Here is a 19814-nt window from a genome sequence, read left to right as displayed (position 1 = left end):
TAAAATATATAATTTTATTGAAATTTATATAATGAATTAAGTACAAGTTATTTTTTACGTAATGATAATACCACGTGTACCAAACAGTCCAAAAACTCAAAAAGAGTTACTGCACTTGCGCCAACAAATAAACCAAGTGCTCCTCCAACATCGCCTGAAAATGTAATAAATTGATAGAAATATATAACATTAAATTAAAATATTGAGAAATAGATATAAAACTTTTTTTATATGTATTTGAGTTTGTAGGAAACGGGACTTAAACATTGATTTGTCGCAAGAGACTGGAATGGCCATGTAGCGTATTTTTTATTTGAATTTTTAGTAAATCTTTTAAATTAAATATGTCAGGAAATGATTGATATGAATGTGAAAAGTCTAAATAAAAATCTTGATGATTTCAAACTTATTTTATATAACATTATTTTGTTTATTGTGAGATTCGTCTTGCTCTGTCTTTAGTTTGTTGTATTTTATGTACTGTTGTTTCCTAAACGTTATTTTTCTCTTTTTTCCATTGTTTTAAGTTTGTTTTTGACTTCTGAGTTTTAATATACCTTGGTATGAATTTTGAAAAGAACAAAACCCATTGTCGGTACGCTGAATTTCGATTGTAATTCCGACTTCCGAAAGTAGCAATACAAAAATCTGTTTTTTCTTCTTAACATGCTACTTAATGACCGCAAGAAACCTTTAGTCAAATGAACGTAACATTCCATAAAGTTTAATAAATTAATTGATTGGAAACAAATTGTATTTTAACGTTTAGTGCAAATCAGTATTTTCATCCATTAGATAAAATACTTAAAATGAAAGAAACGTTATCAATATATTTCTAATTATCATAGAATCTTATAAAAAATAGTGTTTTGGTATTTAAAAAGCTTCTGTCTAAATTGAAGATCTAAATGGAAAATGGAAAACGAGCTTAGTCCTTTCATCAATAAATTAAGAAGAAAAAAACGTATTTTATTCTTAAATTATATGATAATGTTAAAAAAAAAAAAATAATAATAAATATAGTGTTTTGACATAAAAAAAAAAAAAAAAAAGCTTCTGTCAAAATGTTTGTAAAATTCCATTTAAGTTTGACAAAGTTATCCATGACCGAAAATTGTTGACCTGATACTGTATATAAATGTTGAATGGAAAACAAGCAGAGTCCTTTTATTGATACAAACAAAAAAAAACGAAAGGAAAAACATATTTTCAAATTTTGCTCTAGAAACCGTTTTTTGTTATAAAAAGCTTCTGTCCAAATTTCTTATAATTGCATGCAATGTTCAATGTGTAACGCGTTTTAATGATATGTACTTTAAATGCAAAACAAATATGTTACAGATGTGTCATGCTGACCTTGGCTAAACATTGAAATCAAATATCCTTGAGAAAGGTGTTTCTCCAATCCTTGAAAATTGGATCATACAAAATGAATGAATCCATAGTATATGACACCTTTGTATTTTTTCATTTGTTTTTCAATACTTTTATTTTGCAAAATTATAATCAACAATCAATGTATTTGCAGAATCAAGGCAATAGTAGCTTATCGTTGTTCAAATCGATTAGTTCGATCAAGAAGGAAAAAATCGAGGCAACAAATTGTAATATAGAAAATCGAATGAACACCAGATTGTGATTTCCAAAATTCTCATATAATTGGAATTGAAATGACCTGCTTGTCATATAATAGGGACGATAGGTCGTTATTATTTAACCAGGTTCAACTTGCACTTTGATTTACATTAGCAATTGTATTAAGTTTGGAATGTGACTGTCAATTATTTCAATCATTTGACTTCCTTTTAAGCGACTTATATATGGTGTAGTATGCTTTCCTTTTTTCATAGGTTATTTCAACACTTGATTCAAATTGTATTGCATGTACCTAAAGCCTTTTCTAAGTATAAATACACTATTTTCCATCTATATATTTATATAACTCATAAATCTAAAACAAACTGACAACGCCATGGCTAAAACTGAAAAAGACAAACAAACAACAGCACACATGACACAACATAGAAAACTAAAGAATAAACAACACGAAAAATACACAGAAAGAACATTGAAGTCCATTTCCATGATTCACTGTTTACATGTGTAGTATATGATTTAGGGACTTTCACTCAGCCATACGTTATTATCATGGGACCTGTTATATTATATAGACACTTGAACAAAGTCCTCTTTCATATTTTATGAACAGGTCCCTATTTTACGTATTGTCCTCGTCAAAAAGTCCTTATATGATAAATATTTGAAAAACGTCATCTGTTGTTACCTCTATTTGGATACTTACAAAAAAATGCCCATAAATCATAGGCTTCTTGTTGTTTTATTTCCATAAAGCTCAGCTCTCTGAAGAAAATATCTATTGGCAAAAAATTGGTCCTGCAAAAAAATAATATAATAAATTCGTGTTGTGATTTACAATTAAAATAATCGTCAGAACTTGTGTGGTGTCCCGTAAAGGTGGACAAATGGCGATATGATGTACTGCTGAATTGTATTACATATTTGACATGATTTTGAACAAAAACGTTTCTTATATTTGTTTTTGTTAAATCTCCTTTTAATAGTAGTAGGCTGTACATCATAGTGATTTGAAGTATTCAAAACTGAACAAATGCATTAGTCAATTCGTCAAAAATATAATACTTAATTCACAAAAGAAACGCCATGTAGCCACACAATAAACGTTTATAGTATACATTGTAAGTCTAAAAACTTGGACTTGAGAGATATATTGCACATACAAAACTTTCAGTGTTGAAGAAAAGAACGCCTACAATATTTCTTCAACGTTTTATATCATATAGAATTATCAAGAAAAAAACATTAAGGGACCAGACCCAATTATATAGCTGCATATATGGTTGTAATCACATTACATGTAGTTTCGTTATAATTCAAAACTTTGACTGTGTGTCAATAACTGAGAACTTCAATATAGAATAAGACTGCACTTACTAATAACATGACATGTATCATAGATATGTAATTATCAGAATTTAATGGCTTCTTTTTATAATATATTAGGGTTGTGATAGAGTTGATTATATGCACATATTAAATGTGAAGTTTAATAAAAATTAAGAATAATAAATAAAAATAATAGTAACAACTAATAACTTATCTTAAAAAAGGAACATATCAGTCAAGATTAACATATATATAAACGATTAATTAAAACCATTTCGCTTTTATGTTTTGTTCACTAAATATCTAAACTGATTTAGAAATCATTTGTAAAACTTACTTGTTAAAGTAATCATCAATTCTCGTTTGCTTCTTGAATAAATTCAAGTCTTCATATAAATCATCAAATCGTTTTTCTAAATTTGAAACACCATACACGACATCACTTGGTCTCCACCACCATTGAGCTAAACTGAAAATGTTACCAGATCCTCCATATCTAAACCCATTTTTAAAATATGTGAAATGAGTTTTTGAAAAAATGGATTTGTTCACTGAATTATAAAACGTCTTCATATTTTCATCGTATTTGATCACTCTCCAGATATCGGCTATTGGCTGTTTATTTTCGGACAATTTATCATATACAGTATTTTGTATTCTTTTCAATCCATCAAAATCTGATACAATTCTAGCTATGCTTAATTTGGTTAAGCGTGATTTTCTATACAAATCATCTTTAGTAATATTCGGTTTGATCAAGTAGTCTTGTAATAACAGTAAAAACTCTGTTAAATCAGGCTTCTCTACAAGTTTTGTTTTGAATTGGTTATATTTTTTCAAAACAAATTCCATTGATTTTAAATACTTATCTGTCAAAGAGGTGAAGTTTTTATAATTTGTTTTTAATATTTCAATTGGTCTATCAAGACATTCCTTATAGAAAACACGTTTATTGTACAAGAAAGCTTTACAGTTGTCTTTGTAATTTTTACTGACTTTAGACATGCGCTTTTCATTCAGATTTCCAGACTCCATCACGCTCTTAAGCAACGACAAGTATTCATTTAAGCTCACACGTACACTTTCAATGTCTCCATTTACTGCTGACGAATATTTCTGAGAATATTCAATATAATGGCGCATGGAATCTCTTAGTAACTTTTTTGGGACAATAAACATATTGTAGCTCTCGCTATAGTTTTTAAACGAGTAATGAAAAATAGGTTTTCCTAAGCTATACGAATTGAAAAGTGTTGATATGTTATCAGCAGCGTTGTCAACATTTTCCAATTTGCTTTGAAGAAACAGCTGTGTTGGGTAAAATAAAACATTTGATTTGCTCTCACGATTCTTCACGGATAAGGACATTAACGTATTTTCAATAATTGATCGGATTTCATTGTATCCTTGACACACATTTGATATCGTTTCTTCTTCCATTTCTTGACGAGCCAAAATAAAATTATATTCTAGGTTGTATATCTGAAATAAAAACAATTCTTTCATCTTTTCTATACATTTCCGATCATACTCTAGCATATTTGAGAACTTTGTTTTCCATTTATACATAAGCATGTCATGACCAATCATCAGTTTATAGTTTTTATACTCCTGCATAAAGTTGCTACGTATTTGATTGAATACTTTTCGTCTGACTATATTCTTTCTGTGTTTTATTTCAACTGCTTTTTGCACTTTGGCTTGTAAAGTGAGATTTCCTTGTATTTCAGTGCCACTAGAATGAATACTTGTTTGTTTATTTCCATCATCTTCTTTTTCCACGGTTGACGCATAAGACATCAACGGTTTATATAATCTGGCGGAACAAGGTGCAGGGCAGTTGCAATGCAAATTGTAATCAATGTATGCCAAATCTGCAAGCAGAGGTAATCTAATAAACACATTTATTATCTTAAGACTCAAAGGACATTTATTAAATCCACGCTGTATTTTTTTTGTAATAATTATCTATGTTACTTTCATCTTGATATTTTATAGTGCCCTGTTCAAATAAATTAAAGAAAAAACAAACACTCAATAACTTTACTCTAGCACGACGCTTACTTTACTCTTTAAGAAACTGCCATTTTTGTCGATTCGAGCTTTTCATGTGATATAAGTTAGGCTATCATTCATTGTATTGGTTAAAAAGTAAAATCACAAAAATACTAAACTTAGAGGAAAACCAGTTCGGAAAGTCCGTAATCACATGGCAAAATCAAATAACAAAACGCATCAAAAACGTATGGACAAGAACTGTCATATTCCTGACTTGGTACAGGCATTTTCAAATGTAGAAAATGGTGGATTAAATTATTGTGTTTAGTAATGATTTTTGTTTGTTTGTATGAGATTTTTTTTTTATCATTTATTATTTGTCAGTGTTGTTTCAATTTATTTAAGCTTTTTTTTTATAAAAGATAACGTTCTGATTTTATATACAATGTATACCAAAACAACTTATGAAATAGGAAAACAAAACACTATAATAATATAAGTAATTTATGAATGTGTAATCATGATATTAACAGTATCAAATTTACTGCTAGAGATTTGCATTTCTAGAATTAATTTCCTCTTCAGTGATGCTCGAACCCAAAATACTCAAATCCCAAATTTAATGTAGAAACATTGAATGGTTGATCAAACCAAAGAAAGACCCGAAGTATAGCAAATTTCAGTAAGGTTACCCACTCTCGTTTTCTGCAGCAATATTTTAGTGTTTTAGCTTATACAGTTTTCAGTTGAAGCACTTATGATAGGAACCAATTTGGTTATATATTGATTGATTAAATATATACTTAATAGTTCCAACTTGGTCTCTCATAACTCTTCATCTTGTGTTTTATTATGCTGTTTTGTTGCATATTTTATATCTTGGGAGACTGTAATGAAGTTTATGTCTCGTCTTGTCTATTTAATAAATGACTGTAATATTTTTTCTGTCTATGAAGAAATGACATAAAAAATGTGGTGCACACTTAATAACCAGCAAAGCGGGTTATTATAAAGTGTGCACCATATATTTTTTTTTGTTATTTCGAATAGAGGGATACATCATTTCTTTATTATTTAATTCTAAATTAAATTTTAACCCGGAGTAAACCCTAAAAAAACGTGGATGATGTCACGGTCACATGACTAAATTATGTCTATAGGCTAAAAAACAAATCAACGTCGGCCAATCAGAAGACGTGTTACATTCAAAATTAATTATCTGGTTTGATTATCTAGTAAGTATGAATAATTGAAATTGTGCGATTGTAAAAAGATCAAGTGAGCAGTGATTAAAATTGTTGTTAATTTAACAATTACAGATTAAAGAAAATCGTAGATAAAACTTTGTGAAAAACAAATATGAAAACTTTTCTAATGTCAAGTGAGAAGAATGCAAGAATACTGTTTAAGAAAAATAAAATTTTCATTTGTCAGAATATAATTTGTGTTCTTTATCTTCCGATGCAGGAATGCAAATTCATATTCGTTATAATGATTTAAAAGTGGAGATGCAAAACAGGCAAAATTCAATCATAATATTACAATTTGTTCTTTATTACAATTCATTATACTTCAGTATATATTATTCTTATTAGAATGTTTGCTATATATTCATATTGATATCTTGTTTGACAATTAGTTCTACAAATATTGGATGTCTAATAGCTTACTATTTAACAACTTACCATATTTTTTCTGATAACAATGCAAGTACTTTTTAATAGAACATGGCTCGATTTTATCTGAAATATTACATTATGTTAGAACTAAAGCATAACATACACACACATTAATAAACAACAGTTGTGTTTTTAAGAATAAAAAAAACCCTCATATCTGTACATTAATACATAGGCTAGCTATGTTTTTCAACATTTCTATTTTCTTATCCAAAAAATCACAAAATCCATAGTTACTACATCATGTACATGTGGTGCATATCTTTAAGTAAACAAATATAAATATAGAAAAATGCCAAGGAATATTGGCAAAGGATTGTCGTGAATTAGTTTTTATCTACAACTATATTCCTTGTTCTCTTTAGAATAGTTGTCCGATTGAATAGTTTGTTTGAATTTTACTTCACTTATTTCACAAGGGATAGTTATTGTGTATTTGAATGACTTGTATGTACCATAAGCCTAGTCTTTGGTCGTTATAAAGCCAACCGGCGTAGATAAAAACTTCACTATGTCAGTAAATCCGTGTTTTTCAATATCTTAAGTCTTCTTACATTTATGAAATAATACTAGTTTCAGTGTGTTTGTAATGTTTGAATTCTTCATATTGTCAGAAAAACATCTTCTGTACCTTTTTATGGTTGATATTATGTGCTACAGTTGAGTACGGATATTTTGAAATTTTTATTGTAGCTACAATCTAGTTATATTCCCCCAAGGTTTGACGTCGACTTGCAACGAATAACGCGATGGGTACCACTTACTAAACGGGAACTGAACATCCTCACGGAGTTCACAACCGTTTTTTTGTGGAGTTCATTTTGCGTAACATTACTTGTATAAGTTGTGTAGAGTTGGCCGTTATTTGACTTTCTTTTTTTATCATTTTGCCAAAGGGCTGTCTTTTTGTATTCTACTTGTAGGGTTCCCCCCTTTTATTTTGTATCTAATGCTTTTTTATGAATATCACTGCAATATAAAAATAACACAATTGTACCAACCATTATCTTTTCAAACCAGTTAAAAAATGAATGTGAAAACTATTTCTTAAAGTCAATGCAATATACATCTTCAATATATAGTTTACAACATAGAATATCAAGAAACGTCAAAGTGACCATCATAAATGTTGATGATGCCTATGTAATCATTCTTAAGGACATTTCAAAATTTAAAAAAGAAAAAGCCACATCCTTTGGATATATATCGATCATTTATCAAGCCTTTTTAATGAGGTCTATATTGTGCTTATATGTTAACACACCATCATACTTTCAAAGGAATATAAAAGAAGTAACAACAAGAAAAAACAAAAGGATATTTCGTTCTACGATATTCTAGTAAGTAAAAGAGAAAAAAAGTGAGGTCTATTTACTTTGAACATGTTTTCCAGAAGAAGCATGCACAGGGGACTCTGCTGGTACGAATTCTGGTTCCCCTATATCTATATCTTCTTCGTCATCTTCTTCATCATCTTCTTCATCAAAATCTTCATCATCAGAATCTTCATCATCAGTTGGCGATTTCAAATCTTTTCTGACACTCCCAGTTGGATGTTTCGGTTTAACTAAAAAAAAATAGAAAAGAACTGGTATGATAAAAACAAATCATGGAAAAACTGCTTAAAAGACATCAAGTGAAATTGTTTGTGATTACAAAATTTCTTTACTCTCCCAATTTTGTGTATCAAATGATGTCTTTTATACTTGTCTTATCAAATTTAAATGCATACAAAAGTAATAAGGATGTACATTTTGTATTAAACACAATATATGACTGTGGCTTTCAGTTTTGTTATGGTACACCGTCTCCGATAAATTAAATACTAAACAAGAATGTGTCCTCAGTACACGAATGCCCCACTCGCACTATCATTTTCTATGTTCAGTGGACCGTGAAATTGGGGTGAAATCTCTAATTTGGCATTAAAATTAGAAAGATCATATCATAGGGAACATGTGTACCAAGTTTGAAGTCGATTGGACTTCAACTTCATCAAAAACTACCTCGACCAAAAACTTTAACCTGAAGCGGGACAGACGGACGGACGAACGGACAGACGGACGAACGAACAGACAGACGGACGGACGGACGCACAGACCAGAAAACATAATGCCCCTCTACTATCGTAGGTGGGGCATAAAAATACCCCAGCACATGGACTTCCCTAATGACAAATACACCGGCAGGGAAAAGAAAATCTCAATACATCGAAATTGGTGAAAAATACCAAGTCTCTAACCCAATCAAACTACAGTATTATCACATAAGGTGGAATAATAACTTACTACTTTTGACTTTATCAGGTATTAATCAGTAAATAATTGATAAGATACTTCAAATATTGATATATATATGCGTATCATGCGCTTAGCACTGCTATATATTATGGTATACAATTGTCCGTCAATACTATAAAGGTAAAACACAACTATAATACTTCTAACCTGAACACTATATTAACTATCAACTTTAAAGAAGTTTGCATTTTTTTTCTTTGCCATTTTCTCATAATTGATAATGAAGTTGACAGAATTCAAAGATTATAACAAATAATGTTTATAATTAGTTTTTATGATCAATATTGATGTTTGAAACAATTTAAAATACATTTTGTAAACTGAGCCAAAAAATGGGAAATCACTCTCAACATATTTCTTTCAACAGTTTGATACATTGGAGACAAATCAGAATTTGTACTTTATCATGCAAATTTTTTAAATTTATAAAAATTATAAGCCTTATTTTTAGATGAGTTTTTACAATAATGGGAATATGGTTTTCTAAGCGGAACAAGGTGTTCAGTGTTCTGATGGTGTTGTTTTTTCCTAGAGTTAAATATTGGTTTATCTTTAATTTTTGCCGAGGATTAATTTTAGGGTTTTCTGAATTTCTTTCCCCAATGAGTTACATAAGGTGTTCCTTGTTTCTGAGAAAGTTTGCGGATTACAATGATGAAACCCTCATTTTAAGTCGTTGTTGTTCTATCTTCGGTGTGCAGTTTTTATGCCATTTTGTAGTTTCAGAGTGGCTATAGTTCAAGTATGATAGAACGAGGTACTATGAGCACAAGGGTTTCTAACCATTCAAGAAACCGGAAATTGTGGATGCTTTATACTCTTTACATGACAAATCTGTCGTTGATACAGCAAATTTCTTGTTTTTTTGTGATAATAATCTTATTTCGTTGAAACAAAACACTGATTCGATCAGATACAGAAATACAGGGTTTTTTTTTAATCGATAACTGTTGTTGAGTTTGAAGGATTGATATTTCAACACACTCGATTATCGAACGGAAACTTATTGTAAACCCTTACTGGCCAATATTTATTTGTATTCGTATGAAGCAGAATTCATTCAGAAACTTCTAAAAGACGAAAGGAAAAATCAACTTTCGGAATTCTTAATTTTGGCTTTCAGATATATTGATAATGTCCTTCAATGAATAACAAATATTTCAGTCAGTACTTATATCTCATATATATCTCAGTGAACGTGAAATTATGGATATTACTGATACTGGAAGGACTAATTCATGCCCTGGTCGTTTCCTTAATATCGACACCGATGGACGACTTCACACTAAAATTTATGACAAACGGGACAATTTTAACTTCCAAATCATAAATTCCCTTATTCTAACATTATACGGACCTTTCTAAACATGAGTGAGAACCTTACGCTGGAACTGCTACAACAAAGTTATAACTCTTAAGAAGGAAAGGTTAAAAATGACACTCCATAAATTATTTATTGACACAATCCACGCATTGATTGATATATTCGATATGTCTGTGACTTAACTATATAATGACAATTTTACCACGTCTAAGATCGTGGTTTACCATTTATGTCGTCTGGTCTGCCAAGTACCGATCGTGACATATTCAATTTGACTGGTTTACAGAATTCGCAATGTTATAAGACTTATTTTGGTATACATCCAACATTCACGTTTTCAGTTATGATGTTTCGTTTGCAAATCTCGTTAGATATTGTGCTTTTTTCTTATCGTTTGTGGTTTGAATTCTTTTTTCATTTTCTTTATGTATATAAAAGTGAAGATATCTAATCAGCTAGTTCATTTATATTATTTTAAGCTTAAAGTAACTATATGCACATGATGTATTTGATTTAACACAGTTTTGATTTAGAAGAAAAACCGTCATGAATGGAAAATACAAATAATTGCAGCACTACAAACACAATTCTATATAAACATTCGAACAAAAGGGTTAGAAATTACAGAAAACAACACCATTAAAAACATAATCCCAATTTCACATTCTATTTTTAGAAATTAACATGTGACGTCACGTATTGTGGCGTTGATACCTTTGTGTGTAACACGTTCATAATTTATCATGATGTTCTTGTGTACTGTTGTTTATAACTGGCAGGTGTTTTTTGTTATTCTGTGAAGTGGAATTCTTTATATGGTTATATAAGCAGAATGTTTGGCTAGCCATAAAATCAGGTTCAACCAGCAATTTTATTCTTGAAATGTCTTGTCCTAAGTCAGGAATATGGCAGTTTGTTATCAACTAGTCCGTTTCTATGTATGTTGGCGTTTGTTTTTGTAAAAGTTAAGTGGTTCTGTTGTTCCGTTGTTTTTCCCTCATCGTTGATGTGTTTCCCTCGGTTTTGGTCTGTGATCGGATTTATTTGAGGAAATCGATTTGTGACTATAATTGACCAGCGGTATACTACTATTGCATTGATATACATATGCCTTGAACATTCTATTGTAATATGATGACTTATTGTAGATTTTTATTGAAACATTTGTGTTGATTTTATTTTCTGTTATGTTTACTTTAAATATATATGAGAAGATTCTCTAAATAATCCCATTAATTCATCTTGTTATTTTGATCCAGGAAACTGGTTTACCTTTTATATTGGCAACAATACGCGCGTCTGGCGTAAATATAAAATTTTAATCCTGGTACCAAAACTTTTGTGAATAAACAGAAAAATTATTGTCTGTTCTTCCAAATGTTTTGTTCAATAGGTGATCATTCCTAGAAATGATATGCAAAATACAAAGTTTGGCCAATAACACCAAGAAATTAGACCATACATTATTATGCATATGAATGTGTTATGTTGACCTGTTCTGATTTTAAGTAATCTCGTTCCTTTGTTGTTTTTATCAATTTTTTTTAACTATTTAGTATTATGTAGAAGCAAGCATGGTCAGCAACCCAGCCATTATAGTTTGAAAACAAAAGAAATGGGATTGTCCGTCTATCAAAAACAACATCCGAAATTGAAATGTGCAATTTTATATGATTGCCATAAGTTATAAATCTACCAGATTTAATTTTTTATCCAAAAAAAAACAGACAACGCCTCACTTAAAAGCTAAACACACTGTCTATATTTTAACCAAATTGTCAGATATTGATAATTACATTTTCAGACTTTAATAATAAACCTGTTCTCCAAAATATCTTTATAATACGAGTGAAAATGTCTAATTTGGGCAAAAAAAATGTATTATTGCTTAAGACTAAGTCTAATGTCAAACACATTTACTGTTTCGCTTCTTTCTGAATGGTATTGAAATTTGAGCAACAGCCAAATTACAAACAGGTTAATTATATTAGGAAGTTATAGGGTCGATTCACAGACACCATTTTTTTTAAATAAAGCTTTTTATCATAATTTCACAAAATCAAAAAAAAGCCTTATCGATTATGATTTTAAGAAGCTCCAAATCATTTAACCCCAAAAATTGAATAGTAATGTACATGTACTTGTCTTATCTTTTGGTATCAGGTAATTGCTACAACCACATTGTTGTTCCGCAACTCTACTTAAACATTCAAACAAACAGTCATCCTTTGTATACTCTCTGCTGTAGTTGAGAGGTTTATCCTTGCAATTTCCATAAGGTTTTTGTAAACTCTCGATCTGCAAAAAAATCAAAGTTTAAGTATATCAAAATTAACCAGTGAAAAAGATTTTCTGAAATGAATACAATAAGAAACATAATAAATGTAATTGAATTATTGTCATTTCTTTGTGAAATTAGTTATATTAAAATAATTGTTTGTAGGCTTACTGTGGTAATGGTTATATTGCCTTTCCATATACAATTTGTAATACTTTAAATTCAGAAATTATTGCGATGTTTTTATTATTGTGAAAAATGCGACAGGGTCATAATCGCAATAATTTAAACTTGCATTTTCAAATTTTTTATATGAATTAAACAGGATATTTTTCAATATCGCAAAAATTACAATCGCATTTTAGTATAAAATTACAAAATCGCAATTATAAATGCACGCAATAATTTCTGTATTTACAGTTAATGTTTTTAATGGTTATTTTTTTGTTTGCATCTTCGTTTCTTTTTTCTTCGGGTTATAAAAACCTTTCCTGCTTTGGTGAATCTCAGAAAGAAAAGAAAATATCATCATTATTATCTTGCATGCAGTTTTGGTAATCTCTGGGATCAAAGATAGCAATAAATAAGTCAACATGTAGGGGTAATTAAATGTAATATTTACATAGAACCAGTGGGTCAATATGTTTGTTAATTTATGAGATTATGAATACTCCGATTCCGTTGAATTACTAACCATTGTTTTGAATTAATTTGTGTGGAGGCATTCAAAATGCATATGGTTATTTAAAATAATAGCAATAATGATACTGATGTTTATCTAATATAAAAAAAGATGAAAGGACGGAAAGACGGATAAAGTAAACATTAATTGCCCCAGTGGCTACGGTGGGGGCATACAAAAGATTATGTTTGTTTAATGGACTCATGAAAAGGGTAGCAAAGTCTGACTTGTTTGACACGATTATTGCTCTAAAATTTTATGTTTGATTTCAGGAAATTAAATATGTTGTATATAATCCGTATAGAATAAACTCCTTACTTAATATATGTATTACATGCTGATTCTATAGTGAACAGTTATTTTGTACTTACGACTGTCAAATCTACTCCTATCATAGCATACGAATGTGTTGGAACAGAAATCCCAAGTTCCTTCACTCTTGGTATGTCGGTGTCATGATGGGCAAGTAGTTTAATACCAGAAGCTATATTTGGACCGTCCATGTGTTCATATTGCTCCGTATTCAAAACTAATTTTAAGCCGTTGTCTGATCCTGCAAGCAAGAATTATCTTGATACAGTATAAATTAAAACGTATGGTGTAAAGATATAATTAGATTTCATATATATTACCATGAATTTTACTTTTTGTGAGTAATTTTAAATTTACCAACATGTCTAGTTCTCTAATAATTTATCATTCAGACTAATCAGCAATGTCGCATGAAAACAACATTATCTTAAAGAAAAAAATCATTAAAGATTACAAAATGCAGATATTTTCACGAAATTCTAACTTTAAAAACAAATGAGCCACGTAGTGAATAGGCTTAAATCAAAATATTCTTTGTACAAAGTAAACATACCTGTGTGCCATGATCGCAATTCGCGATAGTGTCTTAATTTAGAATTTTTGTCTGGCTTAAAGGTAAAACAAAGCCCTTGATCTGTTAATATAGTTTTAAAATCTTTAGCGCTACATTTTTTACCAGCAAACCTGCAACTATAAATTAAATTGCAACATTTATTAATACAATTATGAAATAATTTTATAGTTTTGCACGACGAGAATTCATTATAACATAAAAGGTATGTATGATTATAGTTAAACACATATAAAGACAACAGTAGTAAAACGCTTTTTAAAAGTCGTTAATCGTTTGAGAGAAAACAATTCAAGGCCACAAACCAAAACCGAGGGAATTACATCAATTACAAGAGGTAAACAACGGAAAAACAAAAACAAACGCCAATGCAACATACATAGAAACGAACTATTCAATAACAACTGACATAGTCATGACTTGGAACAGGACATTAAAAAAACAAATGAGTGGTAAAACCTGGTTTTATAGCTAGTCTAACTTCCCGCTTATATAACAATGAGTCGTATATAATTATAAGCAAGAGGATATCAAAACACACAGGTAAACAATTTTGTGACAAAAGTCAATTGAACAGATAAAATCATTGATTAAGGTCTATAAATCAACAACCTCAACACTTTAAATTGTATTGTGAAAATCGTTCTTGACCTCTATTTAATCATAGGAGACAACATACTTAAATTTGAAAAGATTTCAAATTATTATCAAGTTATTGCACGGCCAACGCTCTGAGTATCCTTTTTAGCTCACCTGGCCCGAAGGGCCAAGTGAGCTTTTCCCATCACTTGGCGTCCGTCGTCCGTCGTCGTCGTCGTCCGTCGTCCGTCGTCGTCCGTCGTCGTTAACTTTTACAAAAATCTTCTCCTCTGAAACTACTGGGCCAAATTAAACCAAACTTGGCCACAATCATCATTGGGGTATCTTGTTTAAAAAATGTGTGGCGTGACCCGGCCAACCAATCAAGATGGCCGCCATGGCTAAAAATAGAACATAGGGGTAAAATGCAGTTTTTGGCTTATAACTCAAAAACCAAAGCAGTTAGAGCAAATCTGACACGGAGTAAAATTGTTTATCAGGTCAAGATCTATCTGCCCTCAAATTTTCAGATGAATCTGACAACCCGTTATTGGGTTGCTGCCCCTGAACTGGTAATTTTAGGTAATTTTTGCTGTTTTTGGCTATTATCTTGAATATTATTATAGATAGAGATAAACTGTAAACAGCAATAATGTTCAGCAAAGTAAGATTTACAAATAAGTCAACATGACGGAAATGGTCAGTGGACCCCTTTAGGAGTTATTGACCTTTATAGTCAATTTTTAACCATTTTTCGTAAATCTTAGTAATCTTTTACAAAAATCTTCTTCTCTGAAACTACTGGGCCAAATTAATCCAAACTTGGCCACAATCATCTTTGGGATATCTAGTTTAAAAATGTGTGGCGTGACCCGGCCAACCAACCAACCAAGATGGCCGCCATGGCTAAAAATAGAACATAGGGGTCAAATGCAGTTTTTGGCTTATAACTCATAAACCAAAGCATTTAGAGCAAATCTGACAAGCAATAAAAGTGTTTATCAGGTCAAGATCTATCTGTCCTGAAATTTTCAGATGAATCGGACAACCTGTTGTTGGGTTGCTGCCCCTGAATTGATAATTTTAAGGAAATTTTGCTGTTTTTGGTTATTATCTTGAATATTATTATAGATAGAGATAAACTGTAAACAGCAATAATGTTCAGCAAAGTAAGATTTACAAATAAGTCAGCATGACCAAAATGGTCAGTTGACCCCTGAAGGAGTTATTGCTCTTTATAGTCAATTCTTAACCATTTTTTCGTAAATCTTAGTAATCTTTTACAAAAATCTTCTCCTCTGAAACTACTGGGCCAAATTAAACTAAACTTGGCCACAGTCATCATTGGGGTAACTTGTTTTAAAAATGTGTGGCGTGACCTGGCCAATCAACCAAAATGGCTGCCACGGCTAATAATAGAACATAGGGGTAAAATGCAGTTTTTGGCTTATAATTCAAAAACCGAAGCATAAAGAGAAAATCTGACAGGGTTGAATTGTTTATCAGGTCAAGATCTGTCTGCCCTGATGTTTTCACATGGATCGGACAACCCGTTGTTAGGTTACTGTCCTGAATTGGTAATTTTAAGGAAATTTTGCCGTTTTTTGTTATTATCTTGAATATTATCATAGATAGAGATAAACTGTATACAGCAATAACGTTTAGCAAAATAAGATCTACAAATAAGTATGCAAGACCAAAATAGTCAATTGACCCCTTAAGGAGTTATTGCCCTTTATAGTTAGTTTTTAACATTTTTCATAAATTTTTGTTAATTTTTAGAAAATATTTTCCACTGTAATTACTGGGCCAAGTTCATTATAGATAGAGATAATTGTAGCAACAAGAATGTTCAGTAAAGTAAGATCTACAAACACATCACTATCACCAAAACACAATTATGTCATGAATTTATACGTGTCCATTGTTTAATATGCACAAGACCAAGGTGAGCGACACAGGCTCTTTAGAGCCTCTAGTTATTGTTATCAAGTTATAGCACGGGCAACGCTCTGAGTATCAATATTCATAATTGTTATCAAATTATTGCACGGATAACGCTCAAAGTATCACTTTTCGCTATTGAAAGGTCTACAACTCAACAACGGTAAAAGATAAAATCGTGAAAAATCGAACTTGACCTTCATTTAGTCACTGGGAATAACATGTTTAAATTTAAAAAGAGTTCGTCAAAGCTTTATGTTAATGAACGGACACTGTTTGGCAGCCGTCTGCCGTACATCCCAAAAACAGTAACCGATTTTCCTTGGGAAATCAGTTTGAAAACGGTTACACAATATCAAGAATGGGACGTTTACAATAGCGAACATAAAATACTGCAAATCTTTGTTGGTTGTCAGTTGTCCGATCATTGGATCAGTTTCCATTAGTTCATGGATGTCAACAAATATGTTAAGGGCATACGATACAGTTTTGATCCCGTATTTAGATTCTGATAAAAATTTCCATATAGACTATTTTTAACCTGATTAAATCAAATAGGTAATAAAAAATTTACCTTCATGTGCTATTTTTTGAGTAAAATGAGGTCGAAATTTTGTATATTTGCTCAAAATCCGGATTTGTGACAGGATTTTCTCTTTCGAAAGAAAGACATAACTTTTTTTGTTTTAAAAGATAAACACAAATTGTTTTTTGTTTAATAATTTTTTATTTCTGAATCTTATAAGTATCATTAAAATTTATCTATTTTTTTATTCAGAAATAACTCATATTTATCAAATGTTCATGAATGTAGAAACAACATTATTTTTTGTTGTATATTTATCTTTTTTTTTAAATTGCACTATTTACGTTTTCATGAAAATTGGCACACATAATCTTCTCGCGTAAACAAACCAAATGGCATTTTAAAAAAGAGGGGTCCATGCACTCGTTTTCAAGTTAAATAAGTTTGAATGATAATAATCAGTCGAAAACTTAATCTTTTCCCAATAAGTCATAGTTTGACGTCGCAAAAATAACAATTTACGTTAACAACGTCATTACCTCCCCTGTAACTGTATCGTTTGCCCTAAAAACTTAATCAAGATAAACTTATCATATTCACACTGAAACATTTGAAGGCAAGTGTACCAAATCTTCAACTCAAAGTTGGCTATATTGTAATAAGTAGTGTATCCTGCGTGAAAAACCAAGGTGTATATTTTGATCAACATCTTGCGATGGAACGGCAAGTTTCTGCCATAGTAAAATCCTGTCATTTTCACATCAGTAATATTGGACGCATTCCCAGCTTTATAACAACAACCGATTGACAGACATTAGTGAACAGTCTAGTAACATCCAGACTTGATTATGTGAATATTCGCTGAACGGTATCAACAAGACTACATTGAACAGATTACAAAAAGTACAAAATACAGCAGCTCGTCTAATCACCAGGGGCCTGGTTTTCGAAAGTATCTTATGTCTAAGACATGTCTTAGATGGTCTTAGGACATGTCATAGTCGTAAGATATGTTTTCGAAAGTGTTCCAAGTTACGATTTGTCATAACTTTTGTCGTAAATTTAAGACCCCTCGCGACATGACTTATGAAGGTCATATGATTGTCAACTAAAATTTTAATTACTTTTCATGTATAATTTCATGTTCATTGCAATAAAAATATTAGTTGTGGTTCTCAGATAGCTAAATAGTAAAGGTGTTTTTTCTCAACTACGTTAATTAACAGACATTTGAATCTCCTGCGACATACAATTTGGATTTAATTTTTTTAACTCATGGTTTTGTATAATAAATATACATATTATTTCGTTCCTAGTATATTTAAAATAGTACTGTATTAACGTATGTGCACGGGCATTTCGTTAAACGGATACTCGATGTACCGAATCTAAAAATTATTCACAGTTAAATAACAATGCATGTATGATAATACACGAAAGCGAAGTTCAAGATTTATTATATATTACAAACTAAATTTAAACAAAATTTTAATTATCAACTCATGTTTCAATTCCTTTTTGTATAAAATTTCATGTTCATTATAATAAAATAAATAAAATATTCGTAAATATTAAGAATGGTAATCATTTATATGTTCATACTTTTCATTTTCATTTTTATTTTTTAATCATTATTTAAAATAATAGAACATAATGTTCACTCATGACAGACATAAGAGCATCATAGCTATGACTCTCTTAAGACAGCTTTGATTTACATCCTATGACATATCATATGATAGTCCTAAGATGATCATAAAATATGTCCTAAGATATATCTTATGACATATCTTATGATACTTTCGAAAACCAGGCCCCAGGACAAGAAAACATGAACATATTACGACGATACTCGCTGATGTACCTTGGTTATCCGTCCAATACAGACCACAATACAAAATACTGACTTATGTGTATGGCGTTGTCCCTGATTACATTCGAGAACTAGTCAATTTAAACGTGCCAAACCGATCTCTGAGTTCAAGCTCTACAAAACTACTTAGGTAGCAATACACAGTTAGGAGTTTAGTTTCGCATTTTGGCCCCTGTGGATTTTTAAAATAGGAAAGTTATTGTGTAATAAAATTCATTTTTAGACAGATGAGTGCTAATTTAGCCTTCAAAGATGGTTTATAAGTTCATCAAGATTATTTTTTACATGTTTTATGGACTGTTTTCTGTTTGACAATCCGTAATTTCATAGCTAGACCGGCCATCGGTCCAGAAATTAATGTACTGTTTACAAAGGTAAGCGGAAGAAGGGATCCCGTAGACCGCCCTACGTCACGAATCATGAATTATGCATATTCTATGTATAGGCTATTTTTAAACGATTCGGAAAATACTAATGCTAAAAATAGAATTTTCTTAACATGTAAAACTATCTTAAAAAAACGATGCAAAATCATCAACTTTCACGGAGAGTGGTAGAGGGTTATTTTCGTGGTACGTGATTGGGTTTTTTAAATTCACGTTCAACGTGTTTTTACTTTTTTATTTTACGTTCAGTCGTGCAAAACAGCGAGGTGTTCAACATGTTCTGATTATGTAATTTTTATACGTGCATGACGTGCTTCGTGATTCAAATGCTTATTTTGCGTGCTCAGTATTTTTCAAAAAAAAAACACTAGACAGGGATCGTCATCATGGACAAGAACGAAATTGATTTAATTTTGTTTCCGTGATAAGAAATGATA

The 19814-nt window shown here is 30.7% G+C and overlaps 1 protein-coding gene across 1 annotated transcript in view; it reads right to left on the bottom strand.

The window, feature by feature from the left end:
• Positions 1–19814, bottom strand: part of LOC143082873 (uncharacterized) — a 42787-nt gene continuing 22973 nt past the window's right edge. Inside the window, exons 4-11 of the mRNA XM_076258842.1 lie at positions 14052–14188; positions 13558–13739; positions 12368–12524; positions 7978–8169; positions 6609–6665; positions 3263–4799; positions 2303–2394; positions 1–154 (exon numbers count right to left, since the gene is read on the bottom strand). Coding sequence (XP_076114957.1) covers positions 48–154; positions 2303–2394; positions 3263–4799; positions 6609–6665; positions 7978–8169; positions 12368–12524; positions 13558–13739; positions 14052–14188 — 2461 coding nt within the window. The 3' untranslated portion in view covers positions 1–47. The remainder of the gene's footprint in view (positions 155–2302; positions 2395–3262; positions 4800–6608; positions 6666–7977; positions 8170–12367; positions 12525–13557; positions 13740–14051; positions 14189–19814) is intronic.

This window comes from Mytilus galloprovincialis, chromosome 7 (assembly GCF_965363235.1).
Source record: "Mytilus galloprovincialis chromosome 7, xbMytGall1.hap1.1, whole genome shotgun sequence".
NCBI classification, from domain to species: Eukaryota; Metazoa; Mollusca; class Bivalvia; order Mytilida; family Mytilidae; genus Mytilus; species Mytilus galloprovincialis.
Note: the sequence above shows the minus strand (reverse complement) of the source record. Positions and strands in the feature narration are given on the sequence as shown.